The sequence below is a fragment of the Musa acuminata genome, chromosome BXJ3-4 (genome assembly GCF_036884655.1).
Source record: "Musa acuminata AAA Group cultivar baxijiao chromosome BXJ3-4, Cavendish_Baxijiao_AAA, whole genome shotgun sequence".
NCBI lineage: Eukaryota > Viridiplantae > Streptophyta > Magnoliopsida > Zingiberales > Musaceae > Musa > Musa acuminata.
Genome location: NC_088352.1, coordinates 41,892,681 through 41,915,530, shown reverse-complemented (window position 1 = coordinate 41,915,530; position 22,850 = coordinate 41,892,681). Strand labels below are relative to the sequence as shown.

Here is a 22,850-nt window from a genome sequence, read left to right as displayed (position 1 = left end):
CTCGTAGGTCTCATCTTGAGCTTAAAAATCTAATGTCCTGTCATCATCCTCTTCGGTAGGACTGTCTTGGCTCCCATAGAAGATTTGACTGACTGAGGAGAACGACACTTTTGCTTCTTCTCAGGGTGCCTGTTTACTAGGATTTTAGATTATATTATATTTTACACGGTTTTTTATTCTTATTATTCCTACCAGAGAATTGTTTCTCTAAGAATACTATGCTTGAGATGTGTTATCCGGGGTCATATTCATCTTGCTTCAGAGGATCTCTGCTGCACTTATACTTCTGACTGTGCTGGCCTAGAATTATTTCTTATTCGTTGAATGAATGAGAATTAATTAAAATAGGATTATAGAAGATCAAAATTTTAATTTTTCTCTAAATTAAAATAAGTGTCATATTAGTTTATCTTATAAACTCCCATAAGATTATATATATATATATATATATATATATATATATATATATATATATATATATATATATATTATGATCCTCTTGTCTCCTTTTTGAAAAGTAGATTAGGGATGTTAATTTAATTATAGAATATTTATTCTATTTTTGAGATATATATGACTTAGTTATTCATTAAGATTATAGTAAGTTTCAGTTATTCTCTCTTAATATAAAAGTTTTGATAATTTTAAGTGTGAAAATTTTATAGGAACTTTATAAATATAAAGTATTTACCTTTATAATTTTTGCTACCATATATTATTCTTAAAACTGAGATTAAATTTGACATATGCTACGATAGTTTGTAAAAGTTATTGTTGACGTTACTGATTTATTATTCTTTTTATAAATTCGGGATGTGACAGTTTCTGGACTCTTTCTCTAACCACCAAGTACTTTATCTCAATGTGCTTGGAACCAATATAGTATTTGCCATTCTTAGAGAAGAAAACTGCTGCGGTGTTATCACAAAATATCTTCAGTGGCTTGGCAATTGAGTCGACCACACCAAGTCGTTAGATGAAATTTCGCAGCCATAAAGCTTGATTTGTGGCCTCAAAGCATGCCACAAATTCAGCTTCCATTGTTGATGATATAATAAGCGATTGCTTTGCACTTTTCCAAGAAATTGCCCCACCAGCTAACATAAATACAAATCCTGAAGTGGACTTTCTACTGTCGAGGCAATTTGTAAAATCAGTATCTGAATTTCCAGTTACTTCAAGCTGATCAGATCTCCTATATGTGAGCATATAATCTTTTATCCCTTGTAGATATCTCATTACTTTCTTTGCAGCTTTCCAATGTTCCATTCTTGGATTGCTTTGATATCTTCCCAACATTGTAACTGCAAAACTGATATCTGGTCTTGTACAAGTTTGAGCATATAATAGACTTCCAACTGCGCATCTATAAGGAATATTCTTCATTTGATTCTTTTCTAAGTCATTTCTTGGATACTGGTTTTGACTGAATTTTTCACCTTTAGTAATAGGTACATCATTGGTTGAGCAAAGCTGCATATTAAATCTCTCCAAGATACGATCAATATATCCTTTCTGAGACAATCCTAATAATCCTTGAGATTTATCTCTGAATATCTCAATGCCAATGACATAGGATGCCTCATTCATATCAACCATCTTAAAGTTCTTGTTGAGAAATATCTTGGTTTCGTGTAATAAACCAAGATCACTACTAGCAAGTAAAATATCATCCACATATAAGACCAATATGATAAACTTGCTCCCACTTACCTTCAGATATATACACTGATCAACAGTGTTTTCCTTAAATCCGAAGGAAAATCCGAAGGAAGTAATGGTATTATGAAACTTTATATACCATTGTCTAGAAGCTTGTTTAAGGCCATAAATGGATTTCTTAAGTTTACAAGCCCAACTTTCTTTTCCCTTTTCTATGAATCCTTCAGGTTGTTCCATATAGATTTCCTCATCCAGATCTCCGTTCAGAAATGTTGTTTTCACATCCATCTGATGCAACTCAAGATCATAATGAGCTACTAATGCCATAACAATTCTCAACGAGTCCTTTTTAGAAACTAGAGAAAAAGTCTCATTATAGTCGATGCCTTCCTTCTGAGAAAAACCTTTGGCCACAAGTCTGGCTTTATATCGTTCGATATTACCCTTTGAGTCGCGTTTTGTCTTAAAGACTCATTTACAACCGACTCTTTTACAATCATTGGGCAATTCAACGAGATCCCAGACATCATTCTGGACCATTGATTTTAACTATTCTTTAATTGCATCATACCATTTTTCAGAATCGTTACTTTCTATGGCTTGTGAAAACGATAAGGGCGCAGCCGCTGCCGCTGCCGCGGTTCCTGCCTGTGCGTGGCTGCTGCCAACGCGCGGTCGCCGCCTGTGCACAACCTACTCACGCATGGCCGCCACTTGGGCTGTCTGCCTGCGTGTGGCCGACCGTCGCATGGACGGGTTCTGTGATGCCGTCGCATGGACGGGTTCTGTGATGCCCGCGTACGGGACGGGTTCTGTGATGCCGTCGCATGGACGGGTTCTATAATGCCCGCGTATGCGACGGGTTCTGTAATGGCCGCGTACGGGACGGGTTCTGTAATGCCCACGTACGGGACGGGTTCTGTAATGCCCACGCTACTCATCATAACCGCAGATTCGCAGGGAGGTCGACGATGATCATTACTGCTTAGCAGTTCTTGGAAGATAAAGGTAATTATGCATCGTAAATTAATTTACAGATCTAATATATGATTTCAAAAACCGGGCTCTGATACCAATTATAAGCATAAAATCTATAATTATGCTATCTCAATAATGCGAAAATAACCTATATGCCAAGATTGAAATCAAATGCATAGATCTAATTATACGATGCATACCTTTTGATGTCATATGTTCAGAGATCCCGTTGATCTGTTAAGCACCGTCTTTAATCCAAGATACCTGCAAGCATTGTCTTTAATCCGACCGTCTTTAATCCAATCGCACGTAATTTGAAGGAGTGCAAGGAGAGTAGACTCTTTCTTTTCTCTTCCTATCCTTTCACAGGACCCACAAAGATAGATGGATTTTGGAGAGAGGGTTTTGGGGAGAGAGTCGAGGAGAATAACTGAACCCATTATTCTATTATATATCTTATTCAATTATAAAAATACCACATATAACCTTCTGTGTAGTTACTGTTTCCCGCAGGTTGCCTCTCCAAACCTATACAAGCAAAAGCGAACGAGTGAGGAGCATGGCGTCTCATGATAGTCGAAGAAGAAGAAGAGGACTTGCCGTTCTCGCTTTGGTTGCCTCCATGTTCTGGTTGCTCGCATCGCAGTCCATTTGCGACGGCCGAGTGTTGAAGTACTCGATTGATCCGAGCTTGTGGTTGGTGCTTCTTCAACGAGGCCTTATTACACCGCCTACATCGCCTGCACCGTCTACGCGTTCCGGTTGCAGCACGCCTGAAGGTATAAAGAGATGTAATCCTTCCACGCCGGTCAGCATTCCTAAACCTCATCCACCAGCCACGCTTGCAGTATCAACTCCGCCTTAACCAAGCATGACATGACGGCCGGCCTTTCAAGTCCTTCCGCCACCACCACCACTACTACTTCTCTCTCTCTCTCTCTCTCTCTCTCTCTCTCTCTCTCTCTTCCCATGCTCTATCATGTGTCTATGACATGTACGACATAATTAAAATAAATTGGATTATTGTATTATCATCGTATTCTGGTGCTTCTACATATCTACACTCCCAACTCGAAACCCAATCTGAAGTCAGATTTGCTTCAGTTACAGTTGTGGATAAGCTGGAGTTGCAGTATTTTTCAACACAGCACTGCGCGTTCCACATTCCACGGTCAACATCGACGCCATAATAGAGCATTGAAAGGTCAAAAACCTAATCGTAACATGCATGGAGAAGTCCATGTACTTCACCCAGCTACCTCTATTCCCTCAGCAGTGCATGTACATATACAAAGTCCAACAGTGTAATACTTCAAAATTTTCATTGAGGACTCAGTTTTAAACACAATAATTGCAGTGACTAAAATGCAAAAAGTATAAAAAGGAAAAGAAGAAGAAGAAGAAGAAGAAGAAGAAGAAGAAGAGGAAAGAAAGGGGAGAGGGGGATCTGCAGTGACCGTAGAAGAAAGAGAGATGAAGAAAAGGAGGAGAAAATAAGATGAGAGAGAGAGAGAGAGGAGATAGCTACTGCCGCACGAGAGAAAGAAAAAAAGGGAAATAGAAAATAATAAGAGGAATATTACGGAGGATTCGTTTGGATACCAAATGGATTCACGTTAAGTTCAAAAAAAAAATATTAGATATGGTTTTAAATTCTCTTATATTTTCATTAATTAGATTTGTATACTGAAGCATAGATTGGCTAATCTTGGTATTATTAATTAATATGACATTTATGTCGTGAAGTAAAATTTAATTATTTTGGCAAAAATAAAGAAAGAAAAGAAAAAATAAAAATGATATTTTGTATCGATGATATGCGATCAGGACAAGCATCTGATGACGTCATATGGTTTATTTTTCAAAGTATTAATCTTGTGTTTGATATTTATAAACTTATTACGTCATAAGTATTTATTGAATGATGTTATCTGATTTATATAACAAATATTTATTTATCATTCATTTCAAATAATATGATTGCATCAGTTTTGAAAAGAAATGTAAAAAAAAAATGTTTAAAATCCTAGTTTTGTAAAAAAACTAATGAGTATGGCTATGATTTGGATTCTATCAATAAGGTTTAAACATAGTTTTATTATCTTGTCATGGCGATGTAACATAGTTATAACTATCCATACTACTGTAACTTCTGCTGTGACACACTTTAGCTATAGTTATATTTATGGTCTCTTGACTATAGTTATGTGATTGATAATCTTTGTACTATAATATTTTATGTTCTGACATATGATATTAGTTATATTTATATTTTTATTATGAAAATATATGTAAATGCATTGTGCTTTGAAAAGTATTATTACCAAATCATGATTTGATATACAAACATCATCCGCTTCCACTTTCATGGAAATCTGGACCTGCAGCTCTAATGCGTAGTCCTTCCTAGCATTTCATGGAAATTGCAGTACTCCTTTTCTTGGTAAACGTTCAAATGTAAGACCAGATATCATTGTCTACTCTTGCAAGAAGCAACGAGGAAAAGTCACGGCAACACATCACCCACTTCCACTTTCATGGAAACCGGGACCTGCAGCTTTAATGCGTATTCCTTCCTAATCTTTCTGTTTATAAGCACAAGAGGAAGAGCCAAACAAACAAGCAGCAGCAACAGAACTCTGGCCCTTGTTTGAGAAGCGTACACAAAGGCACACATGGTGTATCATCAAAGAATACTCTTCGCTGTAATCTCCGTTCTCTGCATGCTGATCTCACGACCCGCCACTGTGCAGTCGGTGTCGCGCGGTGCTCCTCGTTCACTTGTAGTTAATGGTGTAGAGGTCATTCATCCAGATCGTTCCCCTTCCGGATGCACCATAGTTAATGGTAAAAAGGTCTGTGATCCTCCGATTCCTGCAAACCGACGCTCCCGTGAGCCGTAAGCCAAGACAGTCTTAAGAGTAGGAATGAGTCGATTATGTCTCCAACTATATGTTTCCTTTTGTAATCAATCCTCCGTTAGCATCTGCTCGTTCAGCTTGTATACCTTCAAAGCCAAAATTTTCTCCATGAACAACGGAGTATCGGTGCACGATACGATGCTGTGAATTAGTTAACGGTAGGAGTATTGATGCCGACTCTCCAGATACGATCATCCACAACTGTACATCATTTCCAGTATTCAAAAATATAAGTTTTATTGATTTATGAGATATTAATATAAGAGTTTAATTGATTTATGATATCTATTTTAGATAAAATTGTGACAAGTCCAATATATTTAAGTGTCATGAGTCTAGACTATAAAAATGGGCATAGATTCCTAACAAATAGTATCAGAGTCATGATATTTTTTTATTTATAATGACGTGCAAGATTACAATAAGAAAGGCACAATCTTTAGTTGAAACTTTTAAGAGATGTAAGTTTGCTAAAATTGAAGAACCTTTAAATTTTGACAAAAAATAAGATACAAAACTGATGAAAAATTATTATTTTTCAAGAAGATATATTAATAGATCCAATCAACACTCAAAGAAGATGAAGAAAGTTTTCTGACAAACCAATAATTATCATTGAAGAACTCAATCTATCATAGATGTTCGAAGCTTCACAGGTTCATGTTTTGTGAAAAAAGAGATCTATCAACCGACAAATATTTTTATACCATTGAAGAATTCTTAGTTTGAAGGGATAAATTTATAATTAGATATATTAGCATTATGGGAAAAATCTTAAGTTAATGCTAACATAAGTTTTATTGGTTTTGAAGATCAAGATAAGAGTTTAATTGATTTATGATATCTACACAAGTCCAATATGTTTAAGTGTTATAAGTTTAGACTATAAATAGGGGTGTAATCCCCCCTTATGGGGCACCAAGTCAAATTAAGGGAGAGCAACCGATAGACTGCAAAGTATTAATTGAGAGATTGTAATCAAGCTTTCTTAGTAAAGGCTTTTATGTTTTGAGTTATTTAGTATTTGGCTTTCTATCTCATTTATTTTTCGATCCTAGTTGGTAATATCTTCTCCCTTTTTTTTATTTCCTCTCCATTCTCATGATTCTCTTCGTTTGCTTGATCTTATGTTTATGATCACTTGTCTCCCATGTGATGGCATAGTACGTCCAAGTCTTCAAGATGCCCAATAGTTATTATTAGTGTTGTTGTGTTAATGCTATCAAATGGGGTTGTCATAGCTTGTCTAATCCTAAAGGCATAGAGTTGCTCAATTGAACTGTGTGGCAATCAAGGGGAGTCGATATCAGGAATAGAGTAGTTGAGGTGGGTTCGAGATGACAGTTGTGTCTCTATACGAGCCTTGATTCCCTTGGGGTCCTACATAAAAGTCAATGTAGAGATAGATTTCTCGACTTGACATTTTCGATGATTAAGTTAACTTTTTGTGAGGGTAATCTGAGTCGAGGGTTAAGTGTGTGCCAAATTTGGTCCCTTATTTAAGCAAGGATCAATTTTTATACCTGAGAAGGCTGAGGGGGGCTGCGATTGACAGGCTGCTCATACATACGTCCTTCTTATAGGCCTTAATTATTTGGATGATTAACCTGTATGGCCTCTTATGATGTGTCGTTAGCAGGGGATGATATCAGAGACATCGCATGCTAGTCGAGTGCGTTTCTCACGAGTTGTCACCCATAAGGGCCGACAAAAGGGAGACATGGGTTGGCTTGGTTGTTCGAGGACCCCTACCCTCGATGGTCGAGTAATCCCATCCGTCATGGCTTGCGAACCACAACAAGCGACCAACTATCATCCTAATACCAAATAGGGAGGGGTGATATAGTCTTTTTCACATCAATTCCCTGACAATGGCTAGCTAACGGGCTCTCATTGGAGCCATAATATTTCCTATCAAATTAGGTTGAAGGTGTATCACAAGATAGGGCGTTGAACATTTTGCTACCGTAGTCCCTATGCTTCTATCAATTGTGGTTTACGAGTTAACATAATAGTTTGTGGGGACCTTACGGGTCAAACACGTGTAAGAAGAAAGAAAACCTTTTGAGATGATTTCTTTAAAGAAAACTGCATTAAACTATAACCGGGGTTACAAAAGATGGGAGTCATAATTAAATTATTTGAAATTTGCATAGTAATAATTAGATTTTTTTTTTTTTTTTGCAATGATAATTCAACATCGCTTTCGCCTCTCTCCAACAGCTATCGCCAACCACACTCACCATGCCTCCATCGAATCATGGAAGGGCACTGATGTCGGGAGCGACAACCAAAATCCTTCATCTTCGTACATATTCCCATATGATGTCTCTTCCCGATACGAGAAAAATGAAATTTAGTCATCATTTAATATTCTCCCGTAAACATTCCATTCCAAGAAAAATCTTCCATTTGAATAATAATTTCAGATCGAGGAGTCTGACACAAATATCAGCAACAATTAATTGATCATCCGATTTGATGTGGCATCCCAGCGGAATCTACTTCTTCTTGAAATAATCTTCACTGGGGCACGAAGTTGTGGATACATTTAGGCCGAACATTACTGTCGCATTTATGGCTGATAGTATGTATGAACTTGCAGACGGCTAAACTATGAAAATTTCCACAAGAAAATTGGTGCAGTCAATCACGCCCCTGTAAAAGTCTTTGAAATGTTGCACACGATTCTTCTGATCAGGATCGAGCCAGCCAGCCCCATATATATCCACATACATCATCGCGTTGCGAAGAGTGGGCAAGCGTGGGAGCCTTGCAGCTGGTGTTTCCATCATCACCATCTAATTAAGGTCCTTCGACTCCTCCTCCTCCTTCGCCTTATACTTCACCACCTGATATAACCTTCTGTGTAGTTACTGTTTCCCGCAGGTTGCCTCTCCAAACCTATACAAGCAAAAGCGAACGAGTGAGGAGCATGGCGTCTCATGATAGTCGAAGAAGAAGAAGAGGACTTGCCGTTCTCGCTTTGGTTGCCTCCATGTTCTGGTTGCTCGCATCGCAGTCCATTTGCGACGGCCGAGTGTTGAACTACTCGATTGATCCGAGCTTGTGGTTGGTGCTTCTTCCCCAAGGCCCTACTACACCGTCTGGGCCATCGGGTTGCACTGCGAATGGTGGTATGAAGATTTGTACTCCTTTCCTGGGGGTCAGCAATCCTAAACCTCATCCACCGGCAACTCCGCCTTAACCAAGTATGACATAACGGCCGGCCTTTCAAGTCCTTCCGCCACCACCACCATTACTTCTCTCTCTCTCTCTCACTCTTCCATGCTCTATGATGTGTCTATGGAATGTACGACATAATTAAAATAAATTGGATTATTGTGTTATCATCGTACTCTGGTGCTTCTACATATCTACACTCCCAACTCGAAGCCCGATCTAACGTCAGATTTGCTTCAGTCACAGTTGTGGATAAGCTGGAGTTGCAGTATCTTTCAACGGATAGTACTGCGCGTTCCACATTCCACGGTCAACATCGACGGCCATAATAGAGCATTGCAAAGTCAAAAACCTAATCGCAACATGTATGAAGAAGTCCATGTACTTCACCCAGCTACCTCTATTCCCTCAGCAGCGCATGTACACATACAAAGGCCAACAGTGTAATACTTCAAAATTTTCATTGAGGACTTAGTTTTAAATACAAGAATTGTAGTGACTAAAATGCAAAAAGAAGAAGAAGAAAGAGATATGAAAAAGAAGAGGAAATAGAAAAAGAAGAAAAAAAAAAGAGAAATATTATAGAGGATTCGTTGTGATACTAAATGGATTCAGATTAAGTTTAAGAAAATTATATTAGGTATGGTTTTAATTTTTTTTTTTATATTTCACTAATTAGATTTATATATTGGAGTATAGATTGGCTAATCTTGGTGTTATTAATTAATGTGATATTTATGTTGTGAAGAGAAAATTGGTTATTTTGAAGAAAAAATAAGGAAAAATAATATTTACTTAAAATTATGTGATCTATCCTATGACTTCATATAGTTTATTTTTAAAAGTATTAATCATGTGTTTGATATTTATAAATTTATTATGTTATAAGTATTGATTGAATTATGCTATCATTGGTTTCAAATGATATGATTGCATTAGTTTTGAAAAGATATGCAAAAAAATACTTACTTAAAATCTTAGTTTTATAAGAAAGTAATTGATATATTATTTTTTATGACATGAGAGTTGTCTAATAATTATGTCTATGATTTGGGCCCTATAACAATGATATTTATTCCATGACATAGGAAGGTATAATGTGATTGTAGCTATCAAAAACTATTATGACTTTGTGTTCACACTTTAGCTATAGCTATGCTTATGAACTCTTGGCTATAGTTATGTTAATGGTAAACGTTGTAGTACAATATTGTATGCTCTCACATGTGACATTACTTATATTTATGCTTTCATTATAAAAATATATTTAAATATATTATACTTTGAAAAGTATTATTAATAAGTCATGATTTGAAATGCACATGAAAATGACGTTTTGTAAACTATATATGCAGTAAAGTCAAATAAATATTTGATATTTATGCATATTTCTTTGATAGCATGCATAAAATGCTATTGATTGAATTATTCAGATATTGATATTTGATTAATTATGAATTAATTATTGATTGAATTATATTATGAAATTTTATTTTCGTTCTGTCCATGTTATTTATTATAAGGAAATGTATATAATTACGATCGGGTGTTACAGGATCATAACTATGTACATGTTGGGAAAACCTAGCGGAATAATTCTTTTCCTTATTTATGTATCAAAATGGGTTTCTCATCAAAATACTAACTTAATATTAAAATGCTAATATCAATCAGCATGCATAAATAATAGAGCAATAAATCAATTACAAAGTGATAACAGATTTATAGTAAATCTGCACTAGAACAACTAGAGGATCATAATAATATCTTGACTCAAAAATAGCATATTATCATCAAAAAAGGATAGATCTCAACAGAATTCTAAGTCTCACAAAGTAGATATAGCACGAAAGTATCTTAAAGAGGGTAAACTATAATTAACACTATTAGAATTATAGAGTTTACCGTAAAGATTCTCTACGTAAAATTTAGACTACAACCATTAATCGTCAAAGTAAAAAACTTCAAATCTTATTCTTTCTCTCTCATTTTTCTCTCTCTCTCTCTCTCTTTCCTCTCCCTGTGCGCTGCCGCCGTTCACTGTACGAACAAAACACTTCCCACTCTCCTATTTTGTCTTATCTCACATCTTTCTCTTTTAATCGTTGATTTGGGCTCAACAGACCAAATTGTCCAAACTCACGTATGGGCTGGACCCAACAGTACATGGGAGAGCATCATCCAAGAGCTGCCTTCGTTCTCATCTGCTTTCGCTTCCGTTTCTGGCTGCAGGCCTCGCTGCCTGCCGGATCGCATGCGGCTGAAGGTGTCGCCCTCACGAGCAGCGCGCCGCCGGCGTTTGGATCGCGCTCCATCACAGTTGTTTCGGGCGTAAAGGTTTGTGAATCCTCGGGCGACCCATCGCAGCAAAGCTCCCGGGTGCAGTATATCTTCTGGTGTAAAGCACTGCAACACTGGGAACCCACATCAGCCAAGGCCACCTCGCAAACCCGCATCCTCTCGAGCAGCCAACCAAGATCCATAGGAGCCCATCACCGTGTAGTATATCAATTTCTACGCACTTGTTTCTCCTCCTGTTCCACCTTTAATATTCGTGATTTGAGTGGCTGGAAGAATGATGAGCATTACAGGGGTCGGTTGAATGATTAAGCCTGCTTGTGTCTCCCTCACCAATTAGCCTCTCGATTTTTAGGTATTTCTTTCTTTTTTTTGTCTCCGTGTTATGGAAGAGAAGCAATGTTGAAGTTCCAACATGGAAGCCTTTTTTTTTTTCTTTACCACAAGAAAGGAAAAAAAATCTTCCCTATATATTTTTTGAAAAATATATTATGAAATAATATTTTCTTATTCTTCCACCAAACAAAACCTACATTACCTTGTAAGGAAAATTTATGCAAGTCGTTTTTTGATATTTCTTTCTATTTTTTTTTAAATTGTTATCATCACAAAGAGAAATAAGCATTGCATTATTACATAAAGCATCCCATCTGCATCAATATAATACAAATATAATCATACAAAAATGATATGAGGTGATAAAATTATATAAATAAATGAAATGAACAAAACACCTAACAAATACATGTTCCGTGTGTATAATATAACAAATATAATTATACAAAAATGATATAGGGTAACAAAGTTATATAAATAAATGAAATGAACAAAACGCCTAACAAATACATGTTCCATATGTATAATATATCGATGCTTCAATTGTCGATTTTAGTATTTGAGCGAAATGTTACACCTATAGGTTTCGTGTTGCGGGGTCAATCTACTCCACTAATACCAATAGGCGGCATGTGTTGCGAGGGCAATCCTACTCCACTAATACCAATAGGTGGCATGGGGGAGAAGCACTACACCTAAGAATCAACAACACAAACTTTGTTATAAATTAACCTTTTCCTTATCGATATCGGGGCTAACAAGAATGGTTGAGACAACAAACATTCATCTCGTTAGTACTTTGGGTACTCTTATAATCATCGAAGATCATTGAAGCATTGAGGACAAAAAAAATTGTTAGACTTATCATTTCCATCTAGCACTAACACGATTAGTGTTAAGAAAAAAACTCTTGTGGGAAGGTTTGCTAGAAATTTTTTTGTAAAAATACCTGTAAATTTTTTCTCATGTACCGACATGTTGGCTTAGAATGAACTTAATGTTGACTCAATCCAAAGGAAATTATATGGAAGCCTTATAGAAATACAGAATTATTATGAAGCAAATTTACTTATCACGATTTGTTTTGTTTAGCCAATATAATTTTAAATATATTTCACATACTCAAAACTTCAATATATATTTTTTTAAGTAGAACTGAAACCATATTATGCAAAATCTGAATTTGTGAGAAAGTAACAAAATAATTACCAGAAGAATGTTAGAAGTTAACCTACATACCTAAACTCTAAACAGCTAATCTTGCAGAGTCAAATGATTTGGGATACTAATGCTTGGCTTCTTTACCTGTTAAAAGTCAAATATGAACCTAACGCCACCGGGATTACTAGCCTTGCTGTGGCAAGTGATTGCGGCCTTCGAGCGGTGGCATGTCACCGGAGATTATTATGATTCCATACAGCACAAGCAAACACAACACCTGATTCCATATCGCAAAAGCTATTAAGTCCATTACACGAATCTCCAAACCATCCAAGACTTAATACATTATTGTAATGTCGCTACTAAAAGTCTTAGGAAAGTCTTATTGTTGATAACCAGATTGATACTGCAAGGACATGTGTAGTCTCTTGCTAAATACCATGACGCATAACTCACTTGGGCATGTGCAGCTCAATCCTCCTCGGCAGCTCATCCTTGTGTGCACCAACGATCTTGTCCACAATGGTTCCCTCCTTCAGGAAAATAAAGGTGGGCATTGCTTCGATGGCCCAGTCCTCGGCAACAGGCTGCCATTGCATTTTTTTTTTTTTGTTAGAATGCAGCGGAACTTATTGCAAACATTGATCTCTATGTAAACTTGAATAAAATGATGCTCACCTTCAGTTCATCAACATCCACCTTGAGGAAGATCACATTTGGGTACCTCTTAGCCAGATCAGCAAAGATTGGGGCAATTGCTCGGCAAGGCCCGCACCATGATGCAGTGAAATCAATGACCACCTACAAGCATGCAGATAATTCCCGAGTCAAATGATGGCACTACAAAGAAATTTGGATTTTGTTCGCTTTTTACAAACAGCATTACACAGAACTTGTACTGCTGACATGCAAGATAATACCATCTTGTTGTTGATCAGAAGAGCATGATATGTGTGCACTTTTGTGAGACTTTCGTAGCTCAATATTAGAAAGCCTATTTTCAAACACTACTGTTTCAAATTTGTTAACAGTGATGAAATCATCAGTTAAAGGGTCTCAACTAAATCCACACCTACAATACTATGCCGTATTAAACATCGAAGGATCCTTACAAGAAGCGAGGGAGGAGTACAAAGCTACACAAAAGGTTCCCCTTTCTACCTAAAAATTATCTTCCCTCTCTAATGGAAAACACATTACAATACTAAGCATGTAAACCGCATGATCACAACAGATCCCCAAAAAAAGGATTGGTGTTTAATACTGAACTATTTAGCAAACATAGTTTTCACAACATAGCCACCTCAAGGCCCAATGATGAAGGTCGATTCCTGTTAAGAATGCAATCCATATATAGCAGTATCCATAAGCAACTCTATGATTGTTTCTAAGTAAAGCAGCTCATGCATACAAAAGTAAAACAGTATTCATAAGCAACTCTATGGTTGTTACCAAGTAAAGCATCTCATGCATGCAAAAGTGTGCATCTGCATGTGCTTCAGCAACATGTTCTTGTATGCACAAGTAAATATGTACATTTACACTTGTTAACTTTTTACAAATATATGTATGTAATAGCTATGTGAAGAAGGTCTAATAAGAGGGCATGCCAAATACAAGAGATGTTTTATTGAAATGGTTGGAGAACAGGCAAATTAATCTAAAAACAGATGCAAAGAATACTTGAAAATTTAAATGGCTTATGCAAGGACACAGGATACAGCCATTATCATACAGAGGGACTTATAAAAAAAAAATAGATTGGCTAACCACTCGGTGTGTCAACAGAACCTCAATTGCTCCTATATGAATTGCTTTTCAAATACTAGTACCGCAAAAACTTATCTGGTTCAACATGGAAAGAGTGGATTACATGGGACATCATGAACAACTATTTTATATCCGCCACAGGATCATAATCAAATATGGACTCAACTATAACTATGGAAGAATCCAACCAGCCATCTACCTGCTTCCATGCAAAGCCACTGGAGCAAGAACAGAATGCACACGAGGCTCCCACACAATTCCATGCATATACCAATGGGTTAAGTAAATCTTGGCCCAGGATATCAGTTGGAACAGTTATAGTAATGATTGGTCGACAACCAATAAATAAGACAAGCAGCAAAAGAGAGTAATTAGCAAAAGGCTGTTAAATGCATCAGCTCAACAATGACTTGGCAAACTGTGTTTATGGAGGGAGATTATAGAGAAATAGGGTATCCAGTAAGTTAAAACATCTTTTTTGTGGGTAGTATGTGTGGATATGACCATTGTACCACCTACAAACTGGGGCGCTAGATGAGACACTTAGAACTGAATCAAATAACAAGAAATTAATTACCCCTCAACTGGAACACAAGATCCATCAACAGAAAAAAGAGTCACTAGTTCCAAACATAGCTCAAAAAAACCTAATGAGCATATATGAAAATAAGCATCCAAGAGCCACCAAGTTGTTACTATCCAATTAGAGACAATGTGAAACGCACATCCAAACTCCACAATAATAGTTGTTTCTGTCAAAGGCATTTCAATCTTAAAGGTTCTGGTCTATTTTCCAATAAATGAAAACCCACCAACTAAACAAAAACAAATGTCTGAAGAACAAACAGGCTGATCTGCAATCTTAACCTGTGCCCTCAAACTCATATCATAACTACCGTAAATATACGACCAACTATGCATCAGCCAATAATTATCTATTAAGAAATCAGATCGATCATTTAATCCCCGAAAGCAACATTTCTATCTGAGCATAATATAGCTAACCGACAACCAAAATCCTCTTGACCAGTATTACTGAATAAATAACAAAAAAAATTGAAGAACTAAGATGCTTTCTTGGATATTACTGCACACACAACTATAAAACTACCCGAGATCTTTTCGAAAGCACAATAAATAGGGACCAGAAACATAAAAAGAACATACTCGAATACCCAGAAATAATATCCATCACTTGAGCCCAAAATCAAGCCTTTCAACTGAGCGTTTTATACCTAGATCTCTGTAATAAAAACCAAGTTTTTATAGACCCCGGAAAAGGAGCAGATCAACCAGACCACAAATCAAATCGGTCACACCAGACACAAAATGCAGAGCCCTTAATCCGAAAGAGACGATGAGAAAAGGTCATTTAGATCCAAACGGAAACAAGAAAAGGGGCCATTGATCCGATAGCAACTCCACATCGATGGCATATAAATCGCAAAAGAAAAGGAGATCCAGAAAAAAAACGAGAACCTACAAGAGGAATCGGAAACAAAACAAGTAGGAAAGCGAGGGCATTTACCAGCTTCTTTGATTCATTAGCCTGAAGTAGGTGCTGCTTCCATTCGTCAACGCTGTGGCAACCGATCACGGCACCCTCTTCCGCCATTGCCCTCTCTTACAAACCCTAACCCTCAATCGCAGAATTAATTAAAATGAAATTGAGAACTCACAGGGTTCCGTGAGACCCCTCTCCGCCCCTTATATGGGGAAGAACTTTGGTGAATTACGGAAATGCCGCCTTTGATCTTTATCCCAAACACAAATCTACCCAAACGCATACCCAAACGATCGAAACCGTTCGTTTCACACCACCGGTGATATCAGTGTGTCATCTTTCAGTATCTTTTGCACGTGCCGCTGTAGATGCGAATATGCCCACTATCAATAAAAGCGTGTCGGCGGTTGTCCGAAAAAATATATATTTTGGATGATACCTCTTTTTATAATTCTTAAATAATCATTCTTTAAAAAATATATATATATATCCTTTGAATGCTATCACATATTTTTTGATTGAAATCCAATTTTTTAAAATATTTTTTAAAATAAAATACTATACAGAATTTTAAAACACTACATTATATTTTTATGGACAAAAATCAGCCCACAAAACACTGTAAATAATTGATGGAATATTTTTTTTAATTTGGACCAAAAAACTGATAACATTTTGAAAGGATATTTTTGAGATATTAAAAATAAGAGATGAAATTATGAAAAAAGATACCATCTGAAAAAAAATAAAAATAAAATATCTTCTCAAATAATCACCCTATATTTATATACACATTTTGTTGAAACAACAAATTATTCTTTTTTATAATTAAAATAAAAATAGTGAAAATTTTCTTTTTATATAAAAAGTTGGATTTGTAAGACTGACAATATCATCTAATATTGCAGTTAACTACAGTTAAATGTTTTATAATAATAATAATAATAATAATAATAATATGCTAATGGAAACCTAAAGTGATTTAGTTTGGCCAGCACATATTTAAAAAACCAGATGCAGTGACTCTGAAGGGAAGAAATAATACCTAATATAGACTTTCTTATAATAACAACTTAAATAATATTATTTAAAACCAATATGTCACTGCAAATATTTTGCTATGTATGATAACCTTTTTTTTTGTTTAATCATCTATGGTTACTCACATTTAGAATGCTCATTTGGTGAATAAGGACATAGCAACAAGCACCTTTCTTAATTTCTTTGTTCAAAAAATTTGTTTATAATTAAAATTAAAGCATCAACTTTAATTTTCTATGATCTATTTTGTCTGCAAGGTTCCCCATAAAAGCCTAAGATTTAATTTAGTCCTCCATCTGTCCCATGCTCTCTCATTGTTGATCATAAAGATATTAGAAATAGAGAAGAGACAAAGCAAAGATTTCTTTCTCTCTTGTTTTCATATGTTTGAATGTGACTTCCTCTCTTTGATTGGCTGTGATCTTCTTGTATTTATAACTCAGCCCCATCCCTTGGTTTAATGGTCATAATGTCTGAAGAACATGTATATGATTTTTCTATGAAATTTGAAAATGAAAAGCCATATGTCAAAAGTTGATGTGACAATTCCTTTCTAATGAAGGTAGCAGGTTCATTGAACATGGACATGGTTGCATTCAATGTCTAGGTGGTCCTATCTACCTTGGGTTTCTGAAAAGTCAAATCAGAGCAATATATATATATATATATATATATATATATATATATAGATGGGTTTTTTGCTATTTGGACTTTATTCCCCCCATCAACTATGAATGGTGGACATGAAGAGGCAAACAAGGAATATATGCAAGTCATTGATTCTTCCTTGTGGGATTGTTAAATATGACAGCATCCATTCCCCATGTTTAAGAATAAATGTTCTTTAATTTATTCCCTACCTTTGATAACAGTATTATTTTATTTATGGTATAGTATAAAGGTAGAATTCGATCTCAATATCTTAGCTAAATGTTCAATCTTGCCAATGTAACGAAATGCATTGCTTTCTTGATGAGACTGACTTCTGGAGATTGTTAACCATCCTCCTCAAGTTAACTTATGTGACTCATTAATTCTGATATGATATCCAATTCACTGACTTAATTGCATGATAGAATTTTGTTTTTTAGTATAAAGTTGGATTTCTTTGACCAATTTATAATTAATTGATTGCACCTAAATTTTATTTGGTTTTATAATGGCAATCAACCACTTGCAGGTTCAATTTAGCTACATCAATCCAATGAATATTAGCTTAAAACCTACTTGAATCCCCAGTCAATTATTTTCTATTTTTCTTATGCTAATAATATATTTTATGAAGTGTAATTGAGACTATTTATTATTCCTCTATTTTCTTCTTATTTTTTGGTTGTCCTTTTCTAATCTTTTCTCTCAAATTACCACATGAATATTCTACTACTACTACATATTTTTAATTAAGCATGCATTATAATTAATTGAGTCATTGGATGTGCATCAAGTGATGAAACCACAGAATGAAAGAAGCATCACATGAAAGGAACATTTAATGTTTAAGCTCTTGTTATGTACATATCCATATTGACAACACAATCTATGTATATATATACCTTTACAGCCATGGCAGTCCTAAGAACTTTCTCATGCTCTTCCTAACATCACCATGGTCTCCTCCCACATTTTATCTCACTTCTTTCATCACCTTACAGCTTCATGTCAGATAACTGTGGTAATATTTTCTTGGCTGCCAAACAGCAGGGAGAATCCGCAGCTGCCTTATTGATGTGAGCCATGGGGTCCTCACGAGGGGAACAGGAGGGAGAGAGGAGACGAAGAGGGATGGAAGATGCCTTGGCCTGTCCCCAGAATGAATTTTGGGTCGAATTGGGCCTTACGACGAACGAATCGGGCCCACTTAGGCCCGAAATGTCGAGCCCACTCGGTCCGTGATGGGTGGTGGGGGAGGTACTGCTTCATCTCAATTCCAACCTCGTCACAGAACTCCAAGATCTTCTGGTTTTGTTGGCTGAGATACTCCAAGCTTTGAGTCGGATCGTCGGAGTCCGATAGAGCCGATCGGAGGAAGGCAACCAAGTAGAACACCTCCTCGTCTGGTGTCACCACCGAGCTTCGATCATCCCACCTATAATAAGCACAAATATTGTAGCGTTAACCTGGAGCATGATGAAGTCTTATCCCTACAAACCAAGAGTGCTCTTCTCGATGATTTCAATCATTAAGGCAAAATATTAGTGGCATGTTATGTTTCTTTGTAGCTAATTAAGTCTCTCGAAGGGTTTTAGGGTTACTTTTTAGGGTTTGTTCAAAGCAACAGCTTTGGCACCATAAAGGAGCAGAACAGGTTAAGGTAGATGGAAGCTGACCAACCACAACTTCTACTTTAGCAGGAAGGAAGCAGAGATAAGATCTTATCCGATTCATAGAAAACATTGGACACTGTGCAAATATGTAAGCTCTTATGCTAATCTAATAGCGTATAGAACGTGTTGTGTTGGAGCTCAATTATCATTCGGCTACATGCGAGTGGACATGGCAGAGACCATACAAGAGTCACATGCATGAGTGCAAGCAAACAAGCGGCGTGGTCAGTCTTCTGCTTACTTGTGCTTGTTCATGGGGTAGATGAGGATGGGGCCGCTGGTCCGGTTGCCCAGGATGCCGCGGAAGACGCCGCGGTCGAAGTCGGCGATCCGGGACGCCGGCACGAACAGGTTGAGCCACGGGTGCGGCACCTCCCACAGCCCCTTGGCCCGGAGCCGCAGCTCTGCCTTGTGGACGCGGTCGAGGAAGTCGACGTACGGCAGGTCGGTCGTGAAGACCGTCGCCGGTATGAAGCTCAGCTGCCTCAGCAGTGCTTCCACCACCTGCGACATGTCCATTGTAGCTGAATAAGATCGATGTCGGTATTAGGGTAGGTCGCAAAGCGAATAGAATATTTGAAGATGATGGAACAAAATCTAGCGTGCAGATCTCCTCCATGTTCTCCATGTGGGTGTAGTTTAGTGCTTCCGTTAGGTGTCAATGAAGCACAAGAAACATTAAGAAACCTTGCCCTCATGTTCCTCGTTGTCCATGGAAAGAGACTGGCGCGGACGACATACCTCGTCAATGGTGTCGGCGGTCGAGTCGTCGTAGTTCTTGGTCATCTCCAGGCAGTAGAGGACGCCGCCGTTGGAGCCGACGGAGCTTATCTTGACAGGATTCTTGGGGGAGAAGAAGGACGACCTCCAGTTGTTGATGAGGCCTTCGTCGACGATGACGAAGCCCTCGACGTAGTCGAACCTCTGGCTCGGGAGGGCGCCATGGAGGGAGATGAGGTGCTCCTGGTCTCTGGTGAAGGCACCGAAGTCCGAGTACAGCACGCGGATCCATCTCACCTAACCACAACAACAACAGCAGCAGAAGGCAATGTTAGCCAGTACTGACGATGATGATGATGAGAGATCATATGGAACATGGCTACGGATCCAGCTCTGCTTCTCTGAGTCAATTGGCTGGTTTCGTTTATGTCAGGGCTGCCTACAAGCTGGCTCTCATGGCTTTATCCACTAGATGGGTTGGGTGTCGGCGTCATGCAGGGTGCACACTATTGGAGCAGTGCAAAGTACAAACAGGATCGTGATCTCATGTCCATGTGTCCCTTGTAGGAACCATAAACAACTCGACTGCTCCAAGGCTAGCGTGGATGTGATTAGCCTGCAGATGAAGTGGTCCTAGCGACTACCTCTTTCTTGATCATCATTGAGCACAGTGATGGACATGAAGGCCAAAGTTGATGTTCAATGGAGTTGGGAGCAAGGAGGAATGGAAGAGGGGAGAAGGAGAAGGAAGATGTACCCTCTGGGGAGCTTGTTCCAGTGCAATTCTGGCCCTGGTGATGATCCCAAACTGACCCAGACCACCAAGAACTCCATGGAATAGCTCCGAGTTCTGCTCTTCCGAGCACGTAATGAGCTCTCCTTTACCTGAATGTTTTAGATTTAGGAGATATTATCGATGAGAAAAATTGAGGGGAATGATGATTCTGCTTTGGAGAAGTGACCTGTGACCACATCGAGCTCATAGACGTTGCTACTCTGAGGCCCGTGGTGGAAGGCTTGCCCGCTTATGCCCGCATTGGAGAGCGTCCCGCCGACCGACAGGTAGAGGTAGTCGGTCCACGACTTGGGCGCGAGGCCGCCGTTCGCCAGCGTCCAGTTCAACACATCGATCCATAGATCTCCACCCCAGACGTCGACGTAGTACTCGCCCGTCGACGGCGAGTACGCCGGCCTCGTCCGGGGCTCGAGCCGGCCGCGGCTCATCTCGATCACGACCCCGCCGGGCGCGAGGGCCTGGCCGCCGGTACAGTGCCCGTGGCCCCTGGCGGAGACCGGGAACCCACGGGCGGAGCCGTACGCGGCCCGGACGAGGCCGGCGACGTCTCCGGCCGAGCCGGGGCGCATCACGGCCACCGGCTCGGCCCTAGCGAGGCCTCCGAAATCGGCGCCCGCCGCGGCGACCTCAGCGGGGTCCAGACTCAACTGGCCCTCCACGGCCAGCCGGGGCAGCAGCTCCGCGGGCTCCACCGTCAGCCCGACGGTGGACATCAGCCTGCATATGGCGAAAAGCAGCACCAGGGTTTGCGCCATGATGCGGCACCACAAAAGCTTTTGGAGGCTGCGGGGTGGTGGGGTATCTGCAGGCACGGCTGTGTGGCGCTAACGTGCGCCGTACCGTAGGGAGGAGTGAGGCCCGAGGAGGGAGGAAGACGGGAGGTGGGCGAACGCTGGATTTATACGGAAGGAGAGAGAGGTGGATGTGGAAGTGTGTGGGGAGGAAGAGAGGGGAGGGGAGGGGGGGACAAAATCTTGTGGCAGGGCGTGGGGACTCGCGGGGATTGGGAACGTAAGCCGATATCGCGCTTTAAAGATCTCCCTCGCACTCCCACTCTGCAGGCTTCCTCCGCGGACGACGTACTCACGCTTGCAGAAACGTTCTACGTACCCATACACCTGTTCACCACCTCTTCTCTCTCCCCGTAACCGCCACCTTCCACGAAACATGTCACGACCAAAAGAACGATCCTTCTTGCTTTGATAAAATGAATCACATAGCTTCCTTGCATATATCTTTGTTATAGACGATCGACATTAAACCGTTTGTTGTTACTTTTCGTTATTTGACGTGTTAATGTGGATCATGGAACCAATCTGGTTAGAGTCCGATTCCGTTACGTGGCCAATTGAATGGTCTATAAAATTTGCATCGAAGACATACTCGACAATAAGGAAGAAGGATGATTTCAAAGGAGTAAAAGAAGATGAAACTTATGAGGTTATTTTGTTGATGATTCTGTTAATCATCAGTGTTTAATGGAAAGATATTCCATGAAAGCAACTTCGCGTAGTTATCGGGCATCATTCATTCAAATATGACGAAACATCAGATGTTGTAATCAACATTATCGTGCCTCAGTGGGTGTCGGGATGGCAATAATACAATGCTCGAGCGTTCGCATGTCAATTATTTCATATCATATATAAATAAAAAATTCAAAAAATTAGTTTGATCAAATCAAGTAGATAATTATGGTGATAGCATATGGATGGATGGATGGATGGTGGTGGAGGTAGTGGTTGAGATGACCTTATAGACAGACAGACAGACAGACAGACAGGTAGATATGGATGCGACCTAGTGGGACCCGTCCTTGTGACACATTTTGAAGATAAATTATCAATATACGTTTTGATCATAAATAGATGTGGATATGAATTTATATTTATATTATCGAAACAACACAATCACAAATCAAACAGATTATGAAACCAGCCGACATTTTAATAAACCAGAAGGGAAAAAGAAATCTGAAAATGTAAAATAATTTTGGACAAAGGAAATCAATCATCCCTGTTTGTATCACTTTGATAAGTGGGTTGATGTAAGTATGGACATTGATTTATGTGATGTTACCCACCAAAATTGAAACTAGAAGTTAAATCATAACGAGAAAAAGGCGATGAAAGATAAGTTCACCGAGTAGCTAATCC

General features: G+C 38.6%; 2 protein-coding genes and 1 long non-coding RNA gene across 4 annotated transcripts; 1 reads left to right on the top strand and 2 right to left on the bottom strand.

Annotated features, from left to right (window-relative positions):
- The first annotated feature begins 8,285 nt into the window (after window positions 1-8,285).
- Window positions 8,286-8,919, top strand: LOC135635049 (uncharacterized). 2 transcript variants are annotated; one of them, XR_010495538.1, is made up of 2 exons: window positions 8,286-8,371; window positions 8,435-8,919. It is a non-coding gene; the product is annotated as an uncharacterized LOC135635049 (long non-coding RNA). The 2 variants fall into 2 exon arrangements; XR_010495539.1 differs by having other exon boundaries at window positions 8,287-8,371; window positions 8,451-8,919.
- A 3,886-nt stretch (window positions 8,920-12,805) lies between these two features.
- On the bottom strand, window positions 12,806-15,999 carry LOC135636708 (thioredoxin H1-like). The gene is made up of 3 exons (XM_065148628.1): window positions 15,838-15,999; window positions 13,218-13,340; window positions 12,806-13,126 (listed from the first exon to the last, which is right to left on the bottom strand). The coding sequence occupies exons 1-3, from the start codon at window positions 15,922-15,924 to the stop codon at window positions 12,992-12,994; spliced, it is 345 nt and encodes a 114-aa protein (XP_065004700.1). The 5' UTR covers window positions 15,925-15,999; the 3' UTR covers window positions 12,806-12,991.
- A 2,332-nt stretch (window positions 16,000-18,331) lies between these two features.
- Window positions 18,332-21,589, bottom strand: LOC135636707 (cytokinin dehydrogenase 5-like). Its single transcript, XM_065148627.1, has 5 exons — window positions 20,861-21,589; window positions 20,656-20,783; window positions 19,920-20,195; window positions 19,420-19,682; window positions 18,332-18,940 (listed from the first exon to the last, which is right to left on the bottom strand). Exons 1-5 carry the CDS (start codon window positions 21,447-21,449, stop codon window positions 18,598-18,600), a joined length of 1,599 nt encoding a protein of 532 aa, XP_065004699.1. The 5' UTR covers window positions 21,450-21,589; the 3' UTR covers window positions 18,332-18,597.
- Between the last annotated feature and the right edge of the window lie 1,261 nt (window positions 21,590-22,850).